This window comes from Ochotona curzoniae, unplaced genomic scaffold (assembly GCF_017591425.1).
Source record: "Ochotona curzoniae isolate NIBS_2020 unplaced genomic scaffold, NIBS_Ocur_1.0 contig_2210, whole genome shotgun sequence".
NCBI lineage: Eukaryota > Metazoa > Chordata > Mammalia > Lagomorpha > Ochotonidae > Ochotona > Ochotona curzoniae.
The window spans coordinates 25437886-25464605 of record NW_024465369.1 but is presented as its reverse complement, the minus strand read 5'-3'; the positions used below and the strand labels follow the sequence as shown (position 1 = coordinate 25464605).

At 36.5% G+C, this 26720-nt stretch overlaps 1 protein-coding gene across 2 annotated transcripts in view; it reads left to right on the top strand.

Annotated features, from left to right (window-relative positions):
* KCNH7 (potassium voltage-gated channel subfamily H member 7) overlaps positions 1 to 26720 on the top strand; it is a 436066-nt gene that overhangs the window by 305338 nt on the left and 104008 nt on the right. For both annotated transcript variants that reach the window (XM_040971656.1, XM_040971657.1), the window contains exons 4-6: positions 4410 to 4838; positions 10372 to 10392; positions 15866 to 16080. In XM_040971656.1, the coding sequence (XP_040827590.1) occupies positions 4410 to 4838; positions 10372 to 10392; positions 15866 to 16080 (665 nt within the window). The remainder of the gene's footprint in view (positions 1 to 4409; positions 4839 to 10371; positions 10393 to 15865; positions 16081 to 26720) is intronic.

Sequence of the window (26720 nt, the reverse complement as noted above, 5' to 3'; positions counted from 1 at the left end):
GCACTGTTTTTACAGGAGGATTGTGTTTGCTGAGGAAGAATGAATAAAAGTGGACACTGACTTTCAATATATTGTAATAAGCTCGCGAATTTGATTTGTAAATGCTTTGTAACTCAATTTCATGAACATTAAAAACTAATCAGATGACTTTGAAGCAGTTCACAGCTTTTTAACTTGGCAATTTACTCGAACATGTAAGAGTTGTCAGTAGAAATACACAAGTGTGCTGACTGAACACTTACCATGGTGCACTGTTACTTAATGTAATTTGCACTGATTGGTTCTTCTCTTCTTCCTTTATTAATCCAGAGTTTAACGTTGAGTACACTTGGGGCTTGATAAGTCAGTACATTGTATTCTCAGGGAGTATCTGTTATGTGTTAATATTTAACTTTTAAAGAGTTACAGAGAAATGGGGAAATCTTTCATTCCTGGGTTACTTTCCAGATGGCTGCAATTTCCTGGATAGACCACAGTCAAAGCCAGGAACTTTGTCCAGATCCCTACATACGCGACATGAATCCAAGAAATTGGGCTGTCTTCCTCTATTTTTCCCACACCGTTTGTGGAAGCTGGATCCGATATACAGAAGTCAGAACTGAACCAGCATCTACAGTCAGAGATGCTGCTATTCCCTGTGTGGCTTAACATTAAACTACCACACTGCCAAATAAGTTATATTTCACTTACATTTTAGTATTACCTATTGGACCACAAATGAAGTTACAACAGCAACAACAACAACAACAAAATAGCCTGTTCTTGGGCCCAGCATGATTAAGTAGTGGCTAGGGTCCTCGCCTTAAATGTGCTGGGATCGCATATGGGTGCTGGTTCTTGTCCCAGCAACCTTGGTTCCCATCCAGCTCCCTTGCTTTGGCCTGGGAAAGCAGTGGAGGATGGCCCAAAGCTTTGGGACCCTGCACCCCTGTGGGAGACCCGGGAAGAAAACTCCTGGCTCCTGGCATTGAATTATCTCAGCTCCAGCCATTGCGGCTGCTTGGGGAGTGAATCAGCAGATGGAAGATCTTCCTCTCTGTCACTCCTCTTTCTGTATATCAGCCTTTCCAATAAAAATAAATAAGTCTTTTTAAAAAATAGTCTGTTCTGTTCTAGTTTTCTCTAATAGATGATTTACATAAACCTCACCACATGATAAGGAGTTTGATAGTTTTTATATCTGCCAGAATCAGAATGGTTGGACAAAAAACCTTTGTAAAAAGTGAAATTAGCAATACAAACTTTATGAAATATGTAGGGCATAGAATAGAGCTTACCATTTCCATGAGCTATTTAATTCTACTCAATCAATAATTTTTCGAAAATATCAGTTGCTATAAGTCCAGGAGATTAAGACTCTCTAATTACCATACTCAGAGTAATGCTTTCATTTCTCCACAGCCTAAATGAGCCCTTCATCAGTTTGGCTTAGCGTATGTTTGTGGAAATTCATTTACCTAGCTTAGGCATTCTATCAGGGTTGCAAGATAGTGGCAGGCCAAACAAATAGCCCACTCTGCGGAGGACTGGAGTCCAAAGCGTGGGAAACATCAATCGGAAAATCAATGTATGTATTATTGCGAGCTGTGGTGACAGCTATGAAAGGTCTGCTAGCCAGGTCCTGCAGGAAAGATTTTGTTTCCTCAGGAAATAACCTGAAAGATGAGCTTGGGAGAGAGAATAAAAGGCATCTAAAGGAAACAACAACAACTGCAAATGAAAATGCAGAGTCCTTAAGAGAACTGAAAGTCACTCAGGCTGAATTCTAGAATCGTAGAGCGGAAGCTCCAGGAGAAAAATTATTTTGTCCTTGTTCCCAAAGCATGAAGCTACTGGAGGCAAAGCTGCTGTAGGGTTGAGTAAATGCTAGCCTAGATGATCAAAAATCGATTTTTTTCAAAGATAAAAATTATCTCTTAAGGACAAACCTTACTGGTATATGTATGAAAAAAGTGATTGGCATGTCATTGCATTGATAGGTTGAGCATAACAGTGGAGAAGAGAAATGGAAACATTGAAAATACATATGGGAGGTGAAGTGAACATAATTAAAAGATTGATGGGGATACAAATCAGGGGATGACTGTGAGAAAACAGTTAACACTCAAGGGGCAGCCTATGGGTACCTACATCCTAGGTCAGAGTACATGGATTCCAGTATGGGATCTTCTCTTACTTCTAGCTTCCTACTGATGTGTATGCTGGCAAGCAAGCAAACACATTCAAGTGGTTGAATCCCTGTCACCTACTGAGCAGACCCAGTTGAGAATCAGAAGGAAGATATTCTCTCTCTCTCTCTCTCTCTCTCTCTCAAATAAGTTAATAATATGCCTCACAAGTGTCAACCATATGTGGCTGCACAGACTGTGGTAAAATTCCCATACGAGAAATGGCTGGGCTTGGAAAGAGGCTATGAAAGATTTAAGGTTGCCTTTAGGCCTTGCATCACAGAAGCTAAGCAGAGTTACTTGGATGGGAGTAATATAGGTTTGGAACTTAGGGAAAAGAAGCAAGCTGGAGAAAGAAGTTTATGGGTTATGGCACAAAATTGGAGTGAAAATATGTGCAACTAAGACCATCCACTGGAAGAATATTCTCAAAATAGACAAAAGTTCATTCATTGAGACTGCTCTTTAATGATTTGGAAGCATCTTCAATGCACTGGGGAAAATTTCAGTGCATATACATGACAATGGCATCCATTATTCTTAAAGATTTTAAGAAGGTAGAAGCTATGAAAGCCTGAAGAAACAAGGCGATGACCTGGAAGGCCAATGTATGTAGTTATATATATATACACACACACACACACACACACATACATATATATGTATATATAGGTATATGTATATATGTATATATAAATATATACAAGTATAAAGTTGGGGAATGACACAAAGCTAGACTACTACACTGGCAGCAGGAAACACAAGCTTCGTATTTTCTTCTAAACAATGTTCAAGAGACTTTGGAGTACAGACTCTTGTTCCGATGCTTTCCCTAATTTCATTTACTTTGAGGTGTAAACATTTTAGTAATTTCATTAATTTTGGGATTTACAAAAGAATTGCATATATGTACAAGCATTTGTAATGTATAAAGGAGATAGTCATTCTACTTTCAAATGCTTCCATTGAGATAAATGACATTGCAGTGTGTTGTGTTCAACAGCATCATTCTCTGCTGCCATAACTTACATGAAAAAAGACAAAATTTTGCTGCCTTTAATGAAAATAATGTCAAACATAAGTAGAATTAGAACTTGCAGTTAACTTACCGATATATTTGAAAAACTTTTCAATCACAACCTGTGAGCATTCTCTCATACAATGTCACAATTTAAGGCATAATTATGTTGTAATCTAATCATTCTGTAATAGTCATATTTTTTTCAGCTTTTACAATTTTTTTGCTTGGGTTTCTGTACTAATTGAATAGTTTATATTATTCACCTCAATAAATATTGCCAGTTTAATTCCCAAAGACTTTTTCACAATGTGAAATCCTAGAAAGGATTGTCAGCCTCCATTCTTTTCTTTTCTAACTGTTAAAGAATGAAAAAATGATAACTTATTATTTAATTTGCATGCTTAATAAGCGTGACTTGGCTTGCTAGTATTCTGATTTAGTGTTTTGATGCTTATACTTAATAGCTAATATTTAAATTAATATTCTGATTTTACTGTTTCTATTTACTTCTGAGATTCATTCATGTTGATATATGCATAGCATTTTACACCAGATGCACAAATTTTAGAATAAAAACATAATAGAAAAAGCAAGTTCTTCTCCTCACTATACACCTCTCCTTAAAACCAAAGTTTTTTTTTTCCAAGAATAACAGAAGAAATGAGAAATTTGTCACAAGCATGGAGTCAATCTTTCCCACTAAAAGTCCATTCATTATGTCACATTAAGCAAAGCTTCTGGGTATGTGAAGTTGGCTCCTGAATTCACTCACTTACTTCTGATCCTAGTACCTTAACATCTCTCTCTCTCTCTCACACACACACAACACATTCATTTATTCTGACATTATGTGCTATTTCTTCTTTACTATATTTAAAATGCATTCATTCAAGTTTCTCACAAAAATGAATGCACTTGAATACGTATTTTAAGTCATTAAAACAAAAGTCTTCTTTCATTCCATTTTTTTTCTTGGCATTGGGGATACTCCTAATATTATCACAGGCATGATTTCATGTTTATTATGTTATTATTTTCTTACCAGTTGCAATTTATCTCATTAATCTCAGAGATTTTTCTCTCACTTCAATTGAAACTTACCAAATTAAGTATTCATTAATAATTCTTTTTAGATGATATTTAAATATGAATCAAGAGTGTTTGTTATGGGACACATCCTTTTGTCTTATAATAAAAGTCTTTTCTCTTTGTGTTTGCAGGGAAACTCTTTGGGTTCAAATTTCCTGGTCTGAGAGTTCTTACTTACAGAAAGCAGTCCTTGCCCCAAGAAGACCCTGACGTGGTAGTAATCGATTCATCCAAACACAGTGATGATTCAGTCGCCATGAAGCACTTTAAGTCTCCTACAAAAGAAAGCTGCAGTCCCTCTGAAGCAGATGACACAAAAGCCTTGATACAACCTAGCAAATGTTCCCCATTGGTGAATATTTCTGGACCCCTTGACCATTCTTCCCCCAAAAGGCAATGGGACCGGCTCTATCCTGACATGCTGCAGTCAAGCTCCCAGCTGACCCACTCACGATCGAAGGAAAGCCTTTGCAGCATTCGGAGGGCATCTTCAGTTCACGACATAGAAGGATTCAGCGTCCACCCCAAAAACATATTTAGAGACAGGCATGCAAGTGAAGGTATGTTTGAATTTTTAATATGGAAACATATGAACAGTTCATATAACATTTTTTCCAATTATTTTAAAATTTAACGTTAATCATCATGTTTGTGGAGAATAAATGTGATTAAAAATGCATATTTTTACATTCAGAGTTGTTACTTGTTCTCTTTTTGAATCCTATTGAATCATTTCCTTTCTGTTGCCTTCTTTGTGCTTCTGAATCAGGATGATGACCAGTATCTGCCTACCTTATGGAGTGCTAATTAATTAACACCAAATGGAAGAGTCACTTAGTGATACACACTATAGTCTCCAACATAATTAACTCCATTGACACGTGATCACACCCTTACACGCTGGGAAGAGAGAGTACTGTCTCATCACAGGTCGATTTTTTTTTAAAGATTTATTTTTATTATTTTTTTATTGGAAAGGCGAATATACAGAGAGGAGAGACAGAGAGGAAGATCTTCCCTCCGATGATTCACTCCCCAAGTGAGTGCAATGGGCCGATGCTATGCCGATCCGAAGCCAGGAGCCTCTTCCAGGTCTCCCACGCGGGTGCAGGGTCCCAAAGCTTTGGGCAGTCCTCGACTGCTTTCCCAGGCCACAGGCAGGGAGCTGGAAGGGAAGCGGGGCTGCCGGGATAGAACCAGCGTCCATATGGGATCCCAGGGGTGCAAGGTGAGGACCTTAACCACTGCGCCACCACGCCGGGCCCCACAGGTCGATTTCATTGGCCAATTCTTTTCAAAGGAAAAGACAAATGAAATGTGATGTAGGGAATGATCAGAAAGTAGAAATTGACAGAGGGAGGGGACAAGGAGAGGAAAGGCAAAATTTGGGGGAAAGCAGAAGGAACAAAATTCCTTGTCTGAAAAATATCAGTCTCTACCCTACTTATGTTGGCAGTATTATATTATCCTGTAGTGAAGGTAGGGGTGCTCACAAAGAAAAGATTTGTCATAACACAGTGATGACTAACAGTTTGTTAACCATTTACCATGTAAGCGTCAATCTAAGAGTTTGACATATAATTATAATGTAATTTTCATAATAATCCTACAAGTTAGTGTATTAATCAGCTTTTCACTGCTAAAATGAAGTGGCTGAAAGAAGCTAACCTTGTCATGAGAGAAGATTTAGATGTTTGTAATCCAATATCTATCACCCCGTAGGTTTCACATCTGATGAAGGCTTTCATGATGTCAAGAGTCCTAAGGCAAAAGAGAGTGTTAAACGGCAGCATAGGTACCTGTGGCTATGTCTGTTTTTGCAAAACCATGATGCTTTTCCCTAATATCCCAGACTAATCTGATCAATCCAGACCTTTTCCAAAGTGTTCACTATAAATATAGTAATTCTTTGTCCTTTTAGTGCCATTACCTTAATACTTATGGATTTATAATTCTATCTAGTTCAGGAACTAAATCTTTCTGTCAACTGCAACAATTATGAACCATTTGCTAAATATTTATTTGTTTGTTTTAGTGCCAGAATTAGAGAGAGGGAGGAAGAGAACTTCCTTATTCTTATTCACTCCCAAAATAGCACTGTTAGCCAGGGCTGGGCCAGGCTGAAGCCAGGATCCAAGAAATTCTTCCAGATCTGCCATGTGTATATCAGTGGTCCAACTACTTGACCCATCATTCACTGCGTTTTTAGGCACATTAGCACAGAGGTGGCCTGAAAGTGGAGCGACCAGGACTTTGAGTTGGTAGGTGGTGGCTTTACTGTCTATGTCATAATGTTGACCTCTGGAACAATTTTTAAGCTCTGTTTTCTAATTGAGGACACCGAGACTTGGATAATTGAGTAATTGGGTCAATATTTCACAGTACTTCACTTTAGAGCCTAGTTTTAAATCCATGGCTGGTTGCCTGTGGTGCAGTTTTTCCTGCTTCTCTCCAACAACCTACCAAAGGAGTACTGGGAATCAGCAACATGTATAGATGCATCAGTCCCACTTTTCTGACTCATATGCTTAGATTCTTGAAAAGCCAGCTGACCTTTCTCTGCTGTAAGCACCATCACCACTCATGCTCCTGCTAGTTTCCTTCAAAAACTTGAATCTTATCATAGGACTTCTTAAGGCGGGGCACATGGCACTTTGCTAGTGCCCTGGAGGACAAATTCCCCTTTGGTACAATTATGTGCTTGCACTGAGATGATTTGTCTATTTCCAAAAGTGTACCATTCATTTTTCTTGCTTCATTAATTTGTAACGGGATACTCTGCTTTGTCCGTCTTACAGTACCCCTCAGCTTCAGGACCAAATTCCATATTCTCAAGCCAGAAGAATAAAGTTATTTCATGATGTATTATTAATATCCTTCATTCATGATGGATATTCAAATGAACGATTCTACTGCTGTGAGCCCTTCTAGCACTGGTGTTCTGCAACCTGAACATCTAGCATAATAATCAAATTCATGACAACTAGCTGGTAAATGTCGGTGTGACATTGCAAAGACCATGCTCATGACTTATGTTCCAAAATCACACACGTCAATAAGTAATAAATTATCTGCTCCACAACACTCTGAATTCCAGCAAGAACCTTAAGACTGAATCATGTGGAAAGTCTTTATCTAAAGGGCACAGGGCGGTAGAGGAGGCAGGAGAGGTGAAAGAAAACGAGTTGGCAGGAAAAATTTAAGGAGAGATAAATCAATACCTCAGAAATGGGGGGGAAAAAACCTTGTAAGATAGCTTTGAAAAATGGTATACTTTACAGGTGCAATTAGCACATGCTTTGAACCACCTAGGTTCAAAGAAGGTCAAGAATAAAAGAAATAAAACCAAAGACAATTCCTAAATTGGTTGATCACCTGAGATTCTATATCAGTTAACACTGGCAGTCTTGGTATTTTCAGGGTAGCCCTTTGTTATTTGGTCATTGGACAATGAATCCCAGTGTTAAGGAGTGAATGAAAAGACAATGATTGTGTTAGTTTAGTCCAGATAGCGTGGTCATCTGTAAGCATTATATTAACATTTCAAGGATTCCCCATAGATTTTCCAGACAGAACCTGAGTGATAGTGAAAAGAGTGAGAAATAGTAAATTTGTCATCAAACGGATACATTAGCAATGCCACGCATAGATAGTCATGAAAGAATAGTTCATAAGTTGCTTCATTTTAGTTTTAGGGTTCCATACAGCAGAAGGTTAATATAAAAGTATAGGAAAGGATAAGTAACATTTTCAGAGTTTGCAGTAGAGGTACAACACTCGGACTCTCAGTTCAGTAATCATTCCCAATTCCCCGACTCTGCTCAAACTACTCAAACTGAGCTGCTTACAGAACATCTACCACTTTCCTACAAAAGATACAATCACTGTATGGCTACAGATTGCCAAATTCCAATGATAGCTTTTATTTCAGCTTTCAAGCATTTTAGCTACAAAGATCACTGATGGCACAGAGCAAACTAAGCTTCCTAACATTACAAAATTTAAAATACGTTTTAATTTTATTTTTTTTAAAGATTTATTTATTTTTATTACAAAGTCAGATATACAAAGAGGAGAGACAGAGAGGAAGATCTTCCAATGATTCACTCCCCACGTGACCGCAACCACTGGTGCTATGCTGATCCGAAGCCGGGAACCAGGAACTTCTTCCAGGTCTCCCACGCGGGTGCAGAGTCCCAAAGCTTTGGGCCGTCCTCGACTGCCCTCCCAGGCCACAGGCAGGGAGCTGGAAGGGAAGCGGGGCTGCCGGGATTAGAACCGGCGACCATATAGGACCCCGGGCGTGCAAGGTGAGGACTTTAGCCGCTAGGCCACGCTGCCGGGCCCTACATTTTATTATGTCACATAACTCTAACAGTGTGCATGCATCAGGTTTCAAATTAAGATGACCTCCTCAGTTAAACTGAGATATCTGTCTTTTCAGGAATCTAAATACTTCTGTAAACATTTTAATGTATAATACTCTGCATGATCTCGCTTAGTCCACTTAACTTAAAACTATCTGGAGGTAGTTCAAAAGCCGTATAGTAAAATAGAATAACAAGATAAGTTAATCTGGGTACAAAAATCCTGAAACTAACACATAGTTTAATATAATAAGCATTTCTGCGAGCTTCTGCAGATTCTTTTTTTGTGTGGCTTCCTTTTGCTTTTCTTTGCATAAAAATCAAATTATCTTTTAATAGTAGTGCCCCCATTTTGAAAGGCCCTCACACTTCTCAAGCTATCTATGGTGAGTGACCAAAATTTTTTTCCTAATCCATGAAAACCTTATGTATGCAAATACGATAAAATATGCATTAAAAAATGAAGTTTTAAAAAAACAGACGTACAAAATGTAAACACCAATTGTTTTATCAGATTCAACAGATATGAAATTATTCTGTCAGGTTACTGCAGAAGTTTTTAAGTGCTCTAATTTGTACATTTATGTTGTCATGGAGGATTCAGAATCAGATTTCCAGGTACAAATCACACACTTTGCCTTGGAAGGTTAACTAACACTAAGCGTAGGAAGCATCTGCTGTAGTTTGCTTCAAACTTCTACATCTCAATCTAGAATTTTTAGTTTGGAGAGTAGAGTTAAAATTTTTGACCACTTGCAAGCAATTCCTACTCTCCTACTTGTTTTTGGACTCAACTTTGGACACATTATTTTTGTGTAAGCACTCTTTTTGTGACTTCCTATCATGATTACTTCAGGAGTGAGCTTTTAAACAGTTGTGAGATATCTCAGGATTTTACATGTGCACAGTATTAGATGTCAATGAATATTGGTTGGTCACCTGAAGTTCTATACTATTTAGCAATGGCAGTCTCAGTATTTCCTTAATGATCCTCTGTAAATTGACCATGGGACAATGAGTCCAGTTGCAAAGATGGGAAAGTCTTAGAGTCTCGTACGATGTTGAATGGTTTTGATATGAATTCATGTATGCTGTGTTTCAAAGCCAGCAATGACTATTTTGTTAGTAGAAAATATTAACATTTAGAATGCTGATCTCAAAGCAAATCTGAAACTGAGATTTGAAAACAGTCCATTTAATATGAACAAATTTCCTAAATATTTTTACTAACTGTACTGATTGCATTATAATTTTAACAAATTCACATTCCTTTTAAAATTATAATGCAATCAGTACAGTTAGTAAAAATATTTAGGAAATTTGTTCATATTAAATGGACTGTAATCTTGTTCCCCATAGAGTGCAAATGATGATTGAGACACTACTGTTGGCTTCTGACAAGGTTGATTGTTTTGATCACAACTACAGGCAGCTAAATATATCTTTCTCCAGACTGTCATGATTACAAACCTTTAGATTGGAATCCCTTTAAATTAAGTAAGATTATATTAAACAAGGATGTTTGTTATGGTAGCTACTATTTTTAGTATATTTATTTTATTTAATGAATAGTTCACACTGCTAATCTAATTGCTGCCAAGCATAACTTTTCATCATTATGCCCTGTTTTGTAATTGTTTTCACATGTACTAGAGGAAATTCAGTGTATAAAGCGTAATTTTAGTCTTCCTATTTCTCTCTTTTTGTCCTTATATGCTCAAAACAGACAATGGTCGCAATGTGAAAGGTAAAGTGCAAATGCAAATTTCACCTTCTGATGCTTAAAGCGCCCCTCCCCTAACTTGGCATGTTAACTTGCCTGCTGTATGCCCTGTTCAATGCAACATCTTCATGCTGCCCTTAGCTGGCCCAGGTGCCTGGTGGAGACATCACGGCTTGATTTTGCTGAAGGCATTGTTAATTTTTTAGCTGTGCCATTAAAGTGCTGATGAACTTCTTTTTCCTGCAAGAATGTAAAGCCTGGGTTGACAGTGAACACTTCCTAAATATCTTAAGTCAATGGGAAAGAAGCAAATCAAGCTACGTATTCCTGAATACAAGAGGCGCATAAGCCTACTTCAGGGAAAATAATATACTTTTTACTTTGGGTAGAAGATTAAGTTAACAAAGTGCAACATGACCGTATCACTTCACTTGTTCCTCTTTTGTTTCCTTAAAACTAGTTTCACGTTCCTGGATGGCAGGGGGTATGGTTTTAAGCTTGCTGTAGTAGTAAACTGTACATGCATGATAGTCATTTTCTATTTTTTGATAATATTTTAATCATTTCAATTGTGCTATATATTAGTCTGAAATCACTAGCATGACCTACAGCTACTGTAGGGTAATATCTTACAGGGTAATACATTGGATAAATTTGGAATTGGCTTAAAAATCTGAAATCCATTTTACTTGTCATTGATAACAAGATTACAAAATACATTAAAAATAATTAAAGTATTTTCATCAAATTGAAAACTATTTGGGGTTGGTCTTTTAACATACGCCTTGCATGCTGCTGTGGGTATGCAGATGGTGATAGTGACTCGTTTTGTGCATGTGTGTTGCATGAACACGTCTCCACCAGTAACCATTCTGACTTAGAATTCACTGTTGGCCTCTTTTGTATGTCACCGGTGCTCTGACCACCGTGCAGCTTGGTATTCTGATTTCTAAATTGCATAATATCAGTTCAGAGCTGTTGATAATTATAAATCAATGGCTCTTGAGACAAAAAGGTTTTCTCATCAGCAGCTCAGGATTCTTTGAAAATAAACAATAACAGTTTCTCTATCTTACACCAATCCTGAACATCCCCAATACCAACTAAAAGCGATTTTTTTTAACACTTCAGAAAAAGTCTATGCATTTATTATGACAGGATGAGATTTCATCTTCATGATTGTTCTATGCTGATTATCTCCTCTGAGTTTCCTTAAAGGGAAAAAATTAGTATCAGCTTGGGTGTTAATTTGCATAGACACCATTCAGAACCTAGCTATAAAAGCTAAGATACTACTTTTGTTCGCCATATATTGCCTTCCCAACTTGCCTGTGAAATGACTGAATTTAGGAATTAGTAGCTAATCTTTCTGTTGACTTAAAAAAAATTATTAGAGATGCAGGACTACTGGTTTGTTGTCAGATGCCTTTGGCCTGCACTGAGCTGTGCTGAAGCTGAGGGCTGGGGACTTGAAACCCAGGCTTCCCAACACTTGAGCCACACTCTGCTGCTTTCCAAGGTCTACACAGACAGAAACCGCCAGAGTAGAGATTCAAATGCAGGCAACGTGTCACAGGACATGGGTGCTTAAGTGGCCAAAGATCCACCCTCCAGTGATTTTTTAAAATGCATTGAGAAATGAATAACTTAAAGGGTGCATTAAGCCCTTGACTGTAATTTAAATAAAAAGTGTTATCTAAAACACATAAATAAGTAAGGTTTAACCAAACTCAGTGTTGTGAGAAATACTTCACAATTACCCCATTTTAATTTTTTCCTTTACTGTTAGAACCTTAAGGTAATAACCTTTAAAAAATTATTTAAAAAATATATATGAACTGTCCTCAGGAAAGTTTCTGCAGCATCTAACATTTCATAACTCATGACAAATTTTAATACTCTCATCATATACATTTTAAATATCATTAACCTAAGATATTTTTTCTTAATACTTGCTTTAGCCTTTAGCTTGATCTTGAAATATGTGGTATTTCTTTGTAGCTGGAAATCAGCATACTGGTGTAGAATCAAACACTGGTAATAACGCATAAAAGGCTTCCTGTAGCTCTTGAATTAGTCAGCCAGGCACCATGGTCACCATCTTCTACTATAGTCCAAGCATTTTTAAAATCTGGACATTCATCTTGCAGAACTCTAAAGAATATTCAGTCCTCATGTAGTTTGAACTTTACTTTCCTTTCTATTGAGCCTACTGTATCCAACAGTTTATTTTACTTAAATTCATTTACTTTGTTTTTCAGGCTCCTCTCCTTCCTTCCGTTAGAATCTTAATTTCATCTGTTCATGATCACTCAGTCAGGCTGTCTTTCACCTCTAATTTCCCAAGCAAGGCCTCTCTGAATATAATCCTAGGAGGTAGGAAACCCTGCATTCTGGTGTGTACTGCTTAACTCTCATTCCCCATGGTCCACACATTCCTTTTGCTTAGATTTACAGTCGGTGAATTAGGATATTTTTTAACATCTATTATTGCTCAAGTGTTGACATTATGTGTTAGTAAAACTTATAAAGTTTTATAAGAGTCTAAGACAGAACTGACCATTTTGAAGTCCCTGAAGACTTGAGCACATAAACATGTGTCTTGAAATCTGTGGAAAGCAGCTAATGAAATCTGTAGTAGTAAATTTTCGGTGTGTAGAATGGAAAAAGAAAGAAAAAAAACTTCATCTCAGTAGCATGCAAAAGAAGTATTTTAAGTAGCACATTGCATTTTGCTGGATCCAGTATTTGAAAGGAAAAGCTCTAAAATTAAGAATGGAGTAGCAATTCAGAAGACTTTTCTGCTAGTAAAAAAAAGTAAAAATAATGACTGCAATGAATCTGTAGCTATTGAGGGAAATCTGAGTGATGTTTTAACAGCCAGTTACTCAATGCTTCACACGTAATGTCTCCTGTTCTAACAAATATTTTGTTTGATTCATTATACTATCCTGAATTAAAATGCAAAGACAATCTAACATATTTCTAAAAGAGCACTTTGCTCCCTAATTGCTACATAAAAGAGAAGTAAAAATAAATCAGTTTATAATAAAATGAAACATATTCCAATATGCAAGTGTTCAAATATAACCACATTAAAAGACAAATTACAGTAATCAACTATGAATAAATTGGCTTTAAGATCATTAAGAACATGAGAAAATTTTGCATATAATCACTGGATAACATGTTACAGCATGATTATGGGTGGATAAAATGGTAAAACCACATTTAATAAATGAAATCTATTTGTACATGAATTTTTGAAAGTGAGAAATAAAGTAAGTATAATTATGAATAATGAACCCCCCCAAGAAAAGAAACTTCAGGAGAAAGTGAAAAAGTTTTTATTCTCCCAAATGAGTTAACCCTTATCTTGAAACATAATGTTAAAATGATTTCCTGTATGATCAATTACAACAGAAAGAATTTCACAGATGAAAGAAATCCCACTAAATAGCAGTAAAACGTGTGTCTTATTAAATTAACAGGAAATTGAAGGCAAATTGGAACAATAAATTGTCACAAACATTTTAGAGAAGGTGGTTCAGATCTCTATGAGATTACTGGAATGATATTGAAAACCAGCACATAAAATCAAAACAAATAAATAATTTCAAGTGTTAAGTTTTTAGTGTAAGAAGTATTTTTTATGATGTTAGACAATAATAGATATTTCTAGTGGGAAAACAATACAAAAGTCTTCTGAAAGATATTTTAGTAGCAATTTTAGTGTGATTCCTCTAATGCTCTACAACTTTAATGTTTGGTTCTGGAACTAACAAAAATAGAATAAAGTCTCTTAGCTTATGTAATTTGCACATGATAGCTACACACCTTAAAAGTGAACTGAACTTGGAGATTTTCTGTTGGCCCATCAAATGCCAATATATTTGACATGCGTTTCCAAAATGAGTACAAGTCTATAAGAAAAACATTTCCAAAATAAGGCATAATTTGTGATAATCTGCCCTCTGCATGATAGTTTCAACTTTTGAAATTTCAATTTGCATTAAAATCTTGTGAAAAGCACCTAATGTGGTTAATTATAAGATGTTAAAATCAAAGCTCAGAATTATGATAAGTAGCTTTTTTGTGTACATTAATACCCCTTGTGACATAAGAGACAATTTTTCAAGGTGAAAGAATTATGGCATTCAAAAATCCCATATATATGTATACATACATATACACACAGAGACACACACTCAGATTTGGCTGTTTGTAGTCTTTTGCCCTTTTTATTAAGTCAAGTGGAGAGACAGAGAAACAAAGATCCCTTCCTCAGGTTCATTCCAAACACTTGTCACAGCCAGGAATGGGCTGTGCTGAAACTAAAAGCCAGCAATCCAACGCAACTTCCAAGCTAAAATAAGAAGGTAGAGCTGAGAACTGAACCCAAGGGCCATGACATTGGATGTGGGTGTGTTAATGACTAGGCTAAATGCCCACCCCAGTGTGTATATTATAATCATTCTGCGTGGTCCACAGAATAATGACTCTATGACATTATTGGGTTCTTTCTGATGTTCATTATGAAGAACTGAATGATGTTATCAATAACATTACACAAGAAGCTCCTCAGAGTATTTTCCGACATTCTGTAGGCAGAAAACACAAGATTAATTTTAAATGGATGAAACTGCTTAGTCTCCTCACCCACAATTCAGAAATCGGGGGTATTAGTTTCCTGCAAAATTACCTTTGTAGAAAAGAAATGTGAGAAGTGACCTATACTATTAACCCCAGACATGTTCTATAACCTAGCATTCTTCTTGTGTGATTTTAGTAGTGGTTTTGGGGGGTTTCTCAAAAAGTGTTCAGTCTTAAATCTAAAGAAAAGGAAAAGAAAGGAAGGATTTGAAAATTCCATAAGATCTAAGAGCTTTTAATAAAAATCACATAAAAGAACACACAAATAGTCTTTCACTTGTTTATCCTTATCATAGTTCTTTTATCTATATTTAACTGCTTAGAAAGTTTATACAGATAGTGGGGACATATGATCCATCAGGCATGTGAATTCTTGGTGACCTAAAGAAGAAAGAAACGCAAATTAGAATAAGATAAACTACCCATTTAGAAATTCCATGATCAATGTGGTTTTAATCACATGCACGTCTTTACATGAAAACTCACCAGATTATAAAACAAAATTCACGAGAAACTTTGAAGGTAGAATTTTATCAATAACAGGGAGTAGAGTAGTTCTTTTATTCCAGACTTTAATAAAAGTTGTCAGCTAACATATATCCCAGGCTGCTATTTTCTCTCTGGGTGCAAACCGGAAGTCCAGTTTTATCTTCAGACATTCACAAGCTTCCACGTATGGCAGAAGATAATGCTAAACCCTGTAATCTGGGTATCAGATGGCTACATTTAATCATATTTGAAGAAAGGTCCCTTGGTCATGGATCATTGTAGTAGGACATTCAGGACCATCTCATTCTAGTATTTCTTTTGATACTATCCTTACGCACGTTTTCTGATTTTTTAGGACCTTTTAATCATATCAAGTCAAGCCTCCTGGGCTCCACATCAGATTCAAACCTCAACAAATACAGCACCATTAACAAGATTCCACAGCTCACTCTGAATTTTTCTGATGTCAAAACTGAAAAAAAGAACACATCACCTCCTTCTTCAGATAAAACCATTATTGCACCCAAGGTTAAAGAACGGACACACAATGTGACAGAGAAAGTTACCCAGGTAGGATATGGTCTTACTCTAAATTTCATTGATCTTTGAAGTTCTCTTCTATGCCGTAAAGCATTTTATTTCTCTTATTGATGACTAGCAGAAGGGGTAGGTCATTTAATCTACTGATATTTATTTTTAGATGCCGAGGCCTTCTACTGTAATAGATAAACAAAGCTATATACTGTGGTTTTATATATTACAAGACAAAGCAAAAATGTGTGAACTTTGTATCATTCCTGTTTCTGAAGAGATGGTTAACCTGCCATTCATCACTGATGGATGTTTATTGTTTTACTGCCAACTCTTGCACTGTTAAAGTCTGTTTTTCTTTCATGGATGTGTCTAAGCTTTGAGGACCAACTGGAATTTATTCTTAACTGCAGTCTCCTTCTACGCACTCACTCTACACTACAAAGTCAGATCTAAGTTAACATAGGGAAAGGAGCTGTCTGAAATTATAAAAAGCCAAACCATACATTTCCCATGGTTGATATTTTATCATTTTCAAATAAATGTTGCAGCTTGAACTAGGGTAAAAAGATTCTGATGTATAGAAGTCTTCTTACAAAGAATAAATAAAAACAATTTGTACTTATTACATCAAATATCAAGCTAAGCAGTGCCTAAATTTTGCTTACAGTGCACATCCATTGTTTAGATTATTGGTGAAAATTTGTCAGGTAAGCAGTTCTTTACAAATAATTTACTTATTTTATTGGCTTAGCAAATATTTGAGTAAACTATCCACTATATAAAAGCTGATGACCCAAATCTCTAAGCCAAGCATTGAATTTTTAATTAATGTTTTTTTCTGTAATTGTAATTACTTCCAAGAACACTGTGATACTGTTTGTTAAAAAGTTCTTATTGTGAGCAGAAACAACTACAAACAGACCCTCAGTCAGTTATGATGGATGTAAGCTGTCTATACTTAAGATGAGAAATGTTACGTGCAATTTCTGAGAAAATCCCAAGGATGTATTTTAACATTATGAAGTAATGAGGTCTTCTACTCTTGAGACAGTCTTTTTCTTGGATTTAGTAAAACAGGAATAATAGTGGAGAATAGACTATTGTGATGCCTGTTGTATTGTCATGATTTTGATACCTTTACATTTTAATTGCAATTGCTTTTCCTTTAAAATAGCTATTATTTGTGAAAGTATCAATGATGGAGATGTAGAGGAATTGAGATTCATTAGAAGAAAGTCTGAAACTGTTAGGATAAGGGCACTGCAAGTAGCATAGGCGAATAAGGCTGACAGCACAGCATAGAAGGTGTACAGAGATGGCAGAGAGTTATAGAGAGCAGGCTGCTACTCAGTGCTGTGGTCAGGGGGAAATGTTTATTCAGTGATTCCTCCAAACCTCCCAGATTCACAAACAAAACAAATAAAAACACAAAGGACAAAAGAAACAGAAAAATCTTGAAGTCTAGAATTTGAAATAAAGTCATAATTGCTAGAAATGGACAAACTAACTGTAAGTCTTTGGATTTCTTCAGACTAAACAAATATCCCTGTAGACAACCAAGTGTGATTTGGCAAAGGTTTATGTACTTGGCTCACCACAGAAGCAGCTCGTCTCACTACATTCAGAGCATCCTTATGTCAAGGCAGAGATGCATTGGTTCTGGAGCAGGAAACACATGTACAGCCATAATGAAATGCATCATAACAAGGAATATAGGATCACAGTTTAAGGGAGAATAGCATTTTCAGAGGACAATATATAAGATACATAAGCTGCATCCTGAAGTTTACTGAGTAACAGGATGCTGTTTGATATTTAAGAATGTAAATCCTTGTCACTATTACTAAAGGACTACAATAATGTAATAATTGTGGGGTAAAATGATGGGAGAGGGAAATGGGGAAGAAAAAATGGGAAGTGGAAGGAGAGAGGGAATACTCACCTACAAAACTATCACTGAAAATGAGAAATTTTTTAAAAAAACACAAATCATTATGAATGGGACACACATTTTACATGTGGCTAAATCACTTACTGTGTGCCTTAGAGCTAGTTGGCATTCATTTCATGACAATGAAGCAAGCTTTAGGGCTGGCAAAAATTATTTCTCAGTGTAGATATAAAAATCAAGTAGGATATTGCCAAGTACATAGCACTAAATAGCTGATTATCAATGTCAGCTTTTATTACATTTTTGTTGTAGTAGCTATTGTTCTTGTGTGGTTTCCCAAGCTCCCAAACTCTCATCACTTTCTCTCCATGACTTTATCCCTATGTTATTGGAGTTTCATAGAACTTCTGGCAAAGTAAAGATGATCAGAACGAATGTAGGAATATAGTAGACAGCATATCAGGTAGAAAGAAAACAACCGCAGGAATAGAGTCATGTATTCATATATTTTCTAACAGTCTTGTCCTTGGCCCAATGAGAGACAGCGATAAGAACCTTCCCCTAGAGATGATTCTTTCCAGTTTTTCAACCTAATGCTTTTAGACTCTGAGAAAAATGCATCAGCTTTCATCAGAAGTTTGACATTTCCATACAGTCTCATGCTTCTCTTTAAAAAGCATTGTGACTTTTATATTTAGTTCCACAATGTTGCAATATTTGTTTTAACATTTTGAGAAAGGTTATAAACTATTATTCTTCACCAAGTATCCACACAAAATGCATACATGGAAACCTAACCTTCAGGGAGATGGAACCTTGGAAAGGTGCTTAAGCTGTAACAGTATGGTACTTATGAATGACGTTAGAGGACTCAGATAACTTTGTGATCTCTTTCTGCTGCATAGAACACAGTGAAAAGCTACCTGCCTGTAAAAAAAAAAAAAAGAAAAGAAAAAAAAAAAGAAAGAAAGAAAAAAGTAGGTTTGCCAATGGCTTGCTTTGGAGTTTATTAGCCTTCAGAACTGTGAAAAGCAAGTTATGTTGTTGACAAATCACCCAGCTGACAGTGTTTTACTATAAGCAGTCTTAACATACAAAGATAACTACTTGCACTCCATGAATCTGAAACCCATCAAAAACCCACACAGTTTTTCTATCATTGGTCATAAGTCCCACATTTTTTTTAAGATTTATTTTATTTTAATTGCAAAGTCAAATATACAGAGAGTATGAGATACAGAGAGGAAAATCTTTCATCCGTTGATTCAATCCCCAAGTGGCCACAAGAGCCAGAGCTGCACTGATCCGAAGCCAGGGTCCCATGGCTTTGGGCCATCCTTGACTGCTTTCTCAGGCCACATGCAGGGAACTGGAAGGGAAGCGTGGCTGCTAGAATTAGATCTGGTGCCCATGTGGGCAAGGCAAGAACTTCAGTCACTAGGCTACTGTGCCAGGATCTCATATGTCCCACATTTTGTGGATAAGTCCTCCTGCCGTATAGAATTTCCCCATTAGAGAAGTAAAATGCATGCAAAAAGACATTTAAAATGCACTAAAAGAATATTGAAACATAGTTACTACAGCATAACTCACCTTCCAGCAATTCCTGAAATGGTTCCTCCATTGGTAAATTTGGATCATTGCAATTCTCCATGTGGAGGAAATTATCCAGTACTACGGTTTCCTTTTATAATAATTAGGATATCAGGATATCAGTATCTTCAAAGTAAACAAAATGAAATTGAAAAAAAAATTAAATAATTGTATTGCATTTTATAAAGAATCAGTCTGCTCTTATAATATGTAAAACTCAGTGAATGGAAGAGAATTATGGAGGTAAAAATGGACATTTGAATGGCTAAGGTCAAGGCCAGAAATTAGGAAGACGCTGAAAAACACTGAGACTGGCTACTGGGCATGCGGTTGGTGGATGGTAGGATGGGCATTGGAATGTCTATTGGAACACTCTATTTTCTTTACAATACCCCACTTAGTCCTTACGAACAAGCCTCTATAAATTTCCATAAGCAAACCAAATATGGTAGAAATCAAACATTGAGAAATCATGCTTCCTACAAACTGTCTGGAAGTTACATTTAAGAATTGAAAAGCAGATTCAATTCTTGTCTCCTCTGTCGTTTAATATTTGTGAATTCTCTTAATCACACTCAACCCTCAAGTTTTCACATTTACTACATGTAACATCATTTGTCAGTCACTCACAGATCTCATTAACAATATTTATTCATTCATTTATACCTCATTCAACCAGCTTGCATGTGTAGTTCTCATGGAGGAAATTTATAATGAAGCAAAGGGCCTATTGTCTGTCTTTAAGGAGTGGCAGAGAGAGAGATCAGTATAAAACATATACAATATAATGCAGTGTGAATATTAGTAGTAAAAGTGAAGTACATAAGGTTTACAATGAAGGCTCTCATTATATTGGGAGTTGAGTAGTGGTTGGAGAATATAAACGTTCAGGTGAATTTATAACATTGAGCCCTATGCAGCATTAGAAATAAGCATATGAAGTTGAGGAGGCAGGAATTTAACCTAGTTCTTAAGACAGGAGCCAAGGTACACACATCCACTCAGAAGGCATGGATTTGAGTCCTAGCTAATTCTGGTTTTCAGGTAAGGTACATCATGGAAAGCAACAGATGATGGCTTAAACATTTTGGGGTCTGAAGCCCACATGGTATTCCAAGTCAACCAAATCAGTTCCCACCTCCCATGCCCACAAGGATCTGAGGCAGACTCTTAGAAGTTCAGGAGTCTATTTACTGGCCAGCACTGACCAATGGACTGTCCTGTTCCACTACAAGTGGAAGAGAGGAGCAGCTTCAGTTAGCTGTGTTCAGGTGTTCTTAAGCAATGAGCATCCAATCAACTAAGAGAGCACTGTCACATGATGTGGATCAACCAATAAACCAAGCTTACACCAGTGCACAATGCAAGGGATCCAATTAACTGTAGTGGCAAGGAACAGACACCCAGTTTAAGCATCATGCAATTTAAACTATCCAATGAGCAAGAATCACAGCAGGACCAAGCAAACAGGGCATTCCAGTTCTGTTTACAGAAAACACTTTGAGTCAATTGGGGTACTGCTCACTGCCTGGGCTATATAGAAAAACAAGATCTCATTGTGGAATGACATAATCACTCTCACTGTACACATAGGCACAGAAAGGAGACTCTGGCTGGCTCACTCTGACCCTGTGCTTATCCTCATGATACAAGAGACAGCAATTTGACAACGCCAGAAAAAATAAGTAGGAAAGGCAAATCTCCAAGGAAATATAATCAAACAACAATGGCCCACTGCAAAAATTAAAGTAGCAATTCATAACAATGACATCAATAATACATGCAGACACTCATGTGGACTGGATAGATTCTAGTGATACAGAAGAATGGGACCTAGTACTTACATATAAAACATTACAAATTACCTGGAGAATTACTACATAGTAACAGTAAAAGCATTTACAGGTGTTTATGTGGTAATAACCACAAAATAAATCATGCAAATAAACTTAGTTTACACTCTGTTTTAACCTAGAGTTAGTTAAATTATGCTCAGATAGTTTCACAAGATGACCTTTATTAAGAAGCAGATTTGGTTTATTCCATGGAAATCCACATCATCTGAAATTAACATGTGTAAAGGGGCCTAGAATTAATGCTGTCTTTTAAACTCTAATGAAGAAGATAAAAAATGATTTAGTGTTAGAAGACAAATGTGATTTTCCTATATATTTATAAATAATACTAATCGAGAAAATTAACCTAAATCTTAACTTCAAAGCAATTTGTTATAGAAAAATGACTAAATGTTTCCAAACTCATATAATCAGTAAGGCTTGTAGACTTTTAGAGTCAAAATAGATCCCAATATTTCATGAAAATACATCATTGACATGAAGGTATAATTATGGCAATTTAATAATAGCTGACATGGATCGAACATTTATTATGTACCAGGATCTATAATAAGTGGCTTGGTGGATTATCAATTTTAATCTACATGACAGCCGGTACTATTATTACCATCTGCATTTCATAGAGGAGGAGTTAAGGTTGCAAAGATGAAGTAACTTGTCTAGAGCACATAGCAGATAATGGAAATAGCCTTCAAATCCAGCTCATTTAGTTGATAGTCCTAACAATTCTCTTTCTGGTAGATGAAGCTATTCCATGCCTCTGTCTCCTCAGTCTCCTCAGCAGTCATCATGACAATTGGACATAGCTGTAATAATTGACTGGAGAAGTAATTGTTATTATCTGGACGTTTAGTAATAGCTAGTCAGAGAAGATAGACTGTGATAGGAGACATGTGGCAGACTTTCACCAGAACTACTCAAAGGTGACTAAAGCCATTCATGAAAGTAAAGCTTCAATTCCAGAATTATCTCTTACTTAAATTTATATCTCTATTAAACTTAGGCTAATTTTAGAGTAACATAATGACATTTTTTGGAAAAAAAATGCAAAATTATATTGATGTTACTGATTATACTAATGTAACTGATATATTGATGTTACTTTCTTATAGAAGTGCTCAACAGTTTTAGGGTTTAACTTAAGATTGAACTTCGACTATTTTAAATATGTTCATCTCTGCTCATTGTGATCTAATGTCTTTCAATTTATAGTTAGTATTAACAGAAAACAAGTAGATGTTGTTCAGTATTTTTTTTAAATTTATTTATTTTTATTACAAAGTCAGATATACAGAGAGGAGGAGAGACAGAGAGGAAGATCTTCCTCCAGTGATTCACTCCCCAAGTGACTGCAATGGCCTGCACTAAGCTGATCCGAAGCCGGGAACCAGGAACCTCTTCCAGGTCTCCCACGTGGGTGCAGGGTCCCAAGGCTTTCAGCCGTACTCAACTGCTTTCCCGGGCCACAAGCTGGGAGCTGGATGGGAAATGGAGTTGCTGGGGTTAGAACCAGCATCCATATGGGAAGACTTCAGGGCAAGGACTTCAGCCACTAGGCCATGGCGCTGGGCCCTTGTACAGTATTTTTTTTATGAATGGAGATTGATTTACAATGGAAAGATTTCAGGTCCTAAAGAAAACTGTTTCATTCTGTTATTTAATATTTAAAATTATTTATCATCTAATCTGTCATAATAAAAAATATCTTTGCAAACTCAGTAGTTTCCCACAATCTGATAATTTGAGGCCTCAACTTCTTTCAGTGACAAAAGTGAAGAAGTCTTCAACTATAAAATCAGAGTGCTTTTAATGCAGTAATAGTTTTCAGTAATAATGGCACAGATAATTATAAATGTTATTTGATTTTAATCAAACTTGCATAAGCAAAATTCATGATATCAGACATTATGATTAGCATGTTTTCGTATGCTTCATTTAGCGTCTACAATAGTTTAAATATCATGCAAACTTCAACAAAACTGTACAAAATATCTTGAGCTGCCACAAACAGTGGTAATCACAAAATTCCATATCACGATGAAATTTAATGCAGAAGTACAAGGTTGCTTCTGAACATTTCCAATTGAATATGGAGTTATTTTGCATCCATTCTTTTGCTGTAGTTTATACAATTCAGGGATTTCTCCATATTTTTTATTTAATCTATAAATTATGTTTAAACTAGAAAACGGGGTGAAATATGCTTAGAGATTTTGAAGAATGTCCATGCATCAGAATAATTTTGTGCCCAATGTTTGTGAAAGTTTGTCAGATTCTTGTTATCAATCCTCTTTTTAAAATACAATGCTTTGATATTTAAATTTCTGGACTGTATTTTCTAATTTCCTCTGGTCAATAATATATGGTTTAAAACCTAACAAAGAAAAGAAAAGAAAAGACAATGGCAGGGTAAATGTTAATAGTAAATGATTACTGCTAGCATGCCTCATGCTATACATATTTAATATAAGATAATAGTTTTCATTATTTTGAAGAAGAAAATGTATAATTTGGGAAACAAATTTTCTATTTTCACTAAATGCTATGTGCATATTAACACTTATAGTTACTGGCATGTATTCTAAATTTTAAATCTAGTTATTTTAAAAATAATTAGATCAAAAAACATATTTGTGTCCTTGTGAAACTCTGGCAAACACTGATACACTTCAGAACTTGCACATAAACCTTTTATGTATAATCGCAACTTAAAAGTACCTATTTGGTTTTGTGTATTCATCCTACATATTAAAACTTTAAAAAATGTTTTTCCTTTTAAAAGTTTTTCAGCCCAATAAATCCAGTTGAAAACAGATGCTTAAAGAAACGAATCAAAATATGAGTGGTCAAAACAGGTAAAATTAATTTAGCTTAGAATCCATAGCAATAGTCTGGTTGCTACAGCAACAGAGATACAAGATTATAAATATCTGTTGTCAAGATGGTCCAGCATCCCTCCAACATCATCAGAGTGATCCTTCCGGTAAAAGTCAGACTCCAGGTCAGGAACAAGGCACAGAAAGGAGTTTCTTGGGTCAGTCACCCCCATAGCTTACTGATTGGGATGAACACCTTGTTCTAGTTGGGTTGTCTAATGCCAGTGGGTAGAAGCACTGAATTCTTTGTGTTTCAGATCATGGGATTTAAACAGAGAATTTTTATCACATATCAAGATTTAGAACTAAAAATATATTTTTACATACTCCAGATTCCTAAGACCTTGTAATGGTAAGTGGTTGTGAGCTGTTCTATCATTAGAGAGTAAATTCAATGCCAAAATAATACTTAGAAAAAAATCCAAAACAAGAAATGATATCATGGATTATCTTGGTGGTGAATTCATGGATAACATGTTTTCCATTTCATCTCTATTTTTCTGTATTTCACAGATCTTATTTATGGGGTAAAACACACAGCTAGGTAATAATCCCCCTAAAATTCAAATACTTCTAAAGTGTTCATTTAAACAGTAGTTCATCAACAAAATTTTGAAATTCAAAGAAACTTGGAAATCATCTTCACTGTTTCTCAAATTTTTGACCAATGTAATTATCTGGAACATAATTGTCATGTGTCTCACCCTTTCTCTTTCAACCATTCCCATCACCTCAGAAATTTAGTGTTTGAGGAGACTGAAGATTCTAAATTTTAACAACCTCCATCCTGTCTGTAACCTCTGTTCCCATATGATTAATATCAGGCAATATTGGAAAACATGATCAATCCTTCCATTCTTCAGTATGAAAATGTACAAAAGGGATCCAGTGGGACCCAAGCTCTAAATCTCTTCAATTACTATTATAAGTTGTGTCTCTTTATGTAGATTTATTCAGGAGTTGCATAAGACAGTTACATGTACTAGTGATGTTTAAATGCAATAATTTACAAAATTGAAAAGACATATTTATTCCCATTTAAGTAGTCCTATTGAAAAAAGAGACTTATTTTCAGGAAGCTATTACAGAGTTCAGAGTGTAGCTCTTACCAAACTGAATTACAGTGCAAATCATCTCATTTTAAGAGAGCTTGGCTGAGGCTAGATTGACTGATCCTACTGGTGTATGCATAAGCCAGAGTGGGACTGGGCTGCATCAACTGGCAGATGGTGGCACAGGGGCAAATTTTGTCAAGTTAAACTGCAGAACCACCTGGAGAGTGCAGGATCCTGGCGTGGGAATGGGTTCAGTAGGGAAACAGTGGGTACATCCCTCTTGGCTTGCCACTCCAACCAACGAGCATGAGAAACAGGAATGGGGCGGGCATGGCTAGACAGAGAATGCCACCTGCTGGCACGTGTGTGGGCTGGATAATGGGGCTTGTTGGGTTGTTGGGTTGAACTAGGCTTCAATGCCCATTGACATGTATGAGAGTTGAATGGGATGTGGGATGGACTGGACCAGTTGGCTGTACATACTGGCAGGCATGGAAACCAGGGCAGGGGGCAGGTCTGATGGTGATTATTGTGGGTTGCTCCAACTATGCTGCAGCTCCCACTGGTGTATGTGAAGGCCAAGTGTGTGGTAGACAGGATCAAACTGGGCTGCAACATCCATTGGTTTGTGTAGAAGACAGGGCTATAAACAGAAATGACCCAGCAAAATTGCAACCACCAGCATGTGTATAAGCTGATTGGGGTGACAGACTGTACCAGACTCCATATAGGCAAGCACACACAAGAATCATGTCGGAGATCACCTCAGATGAAGTTTATTGGGGGATCCCCCAGCTGAATTGCTGGACTCAGAACCCCAACCATGGAGAGAATTGCAAGTTTCATTGTCTGACCAAGGAGTGCCTCTGTCAGAGCTGGGCGTCCTCAGTGGCTTAGAGAGAGAAGTAGATAGTATGTCCGGGTGCATGTGGGCGACATGGTAGTACATTGGAATATGAAGAGGATACCTGATACCACGACAGAGGACAGAGCAAATTGATCAATTACCCCAACCAAGTGTTGGCAGTGAATATCTGGGCAAAAGGAGTCTCTAAGGTAGATTATGTCAAACAGTGGATTCTGGAGACATTTCATCATGCTTGTAGTAGCAAGATTGGCAGTAATTTAGAACTGTTGAACTATCAAAGCCTCTTGAGCAAGACCCTCCAAGCATGCCCTACACTGGGGAACCTGGGATGGTTGGGAAGCTGGATGTGGCTTCTTTTCTTATCTCCCTGCTTCCATCAAATACAGGAAGGAAGAAAAGAGAATGTGGAAATGGTGATCTCATCCATCTTCCTGTAGCCTTTGACCCTTATCACACTAGTCAACTATGTAAAAATCATCAAAAATAAAAATAATTAAGGATAAAAAGAGAGCTTAGCTGGGCTGGAATAATCTCAAG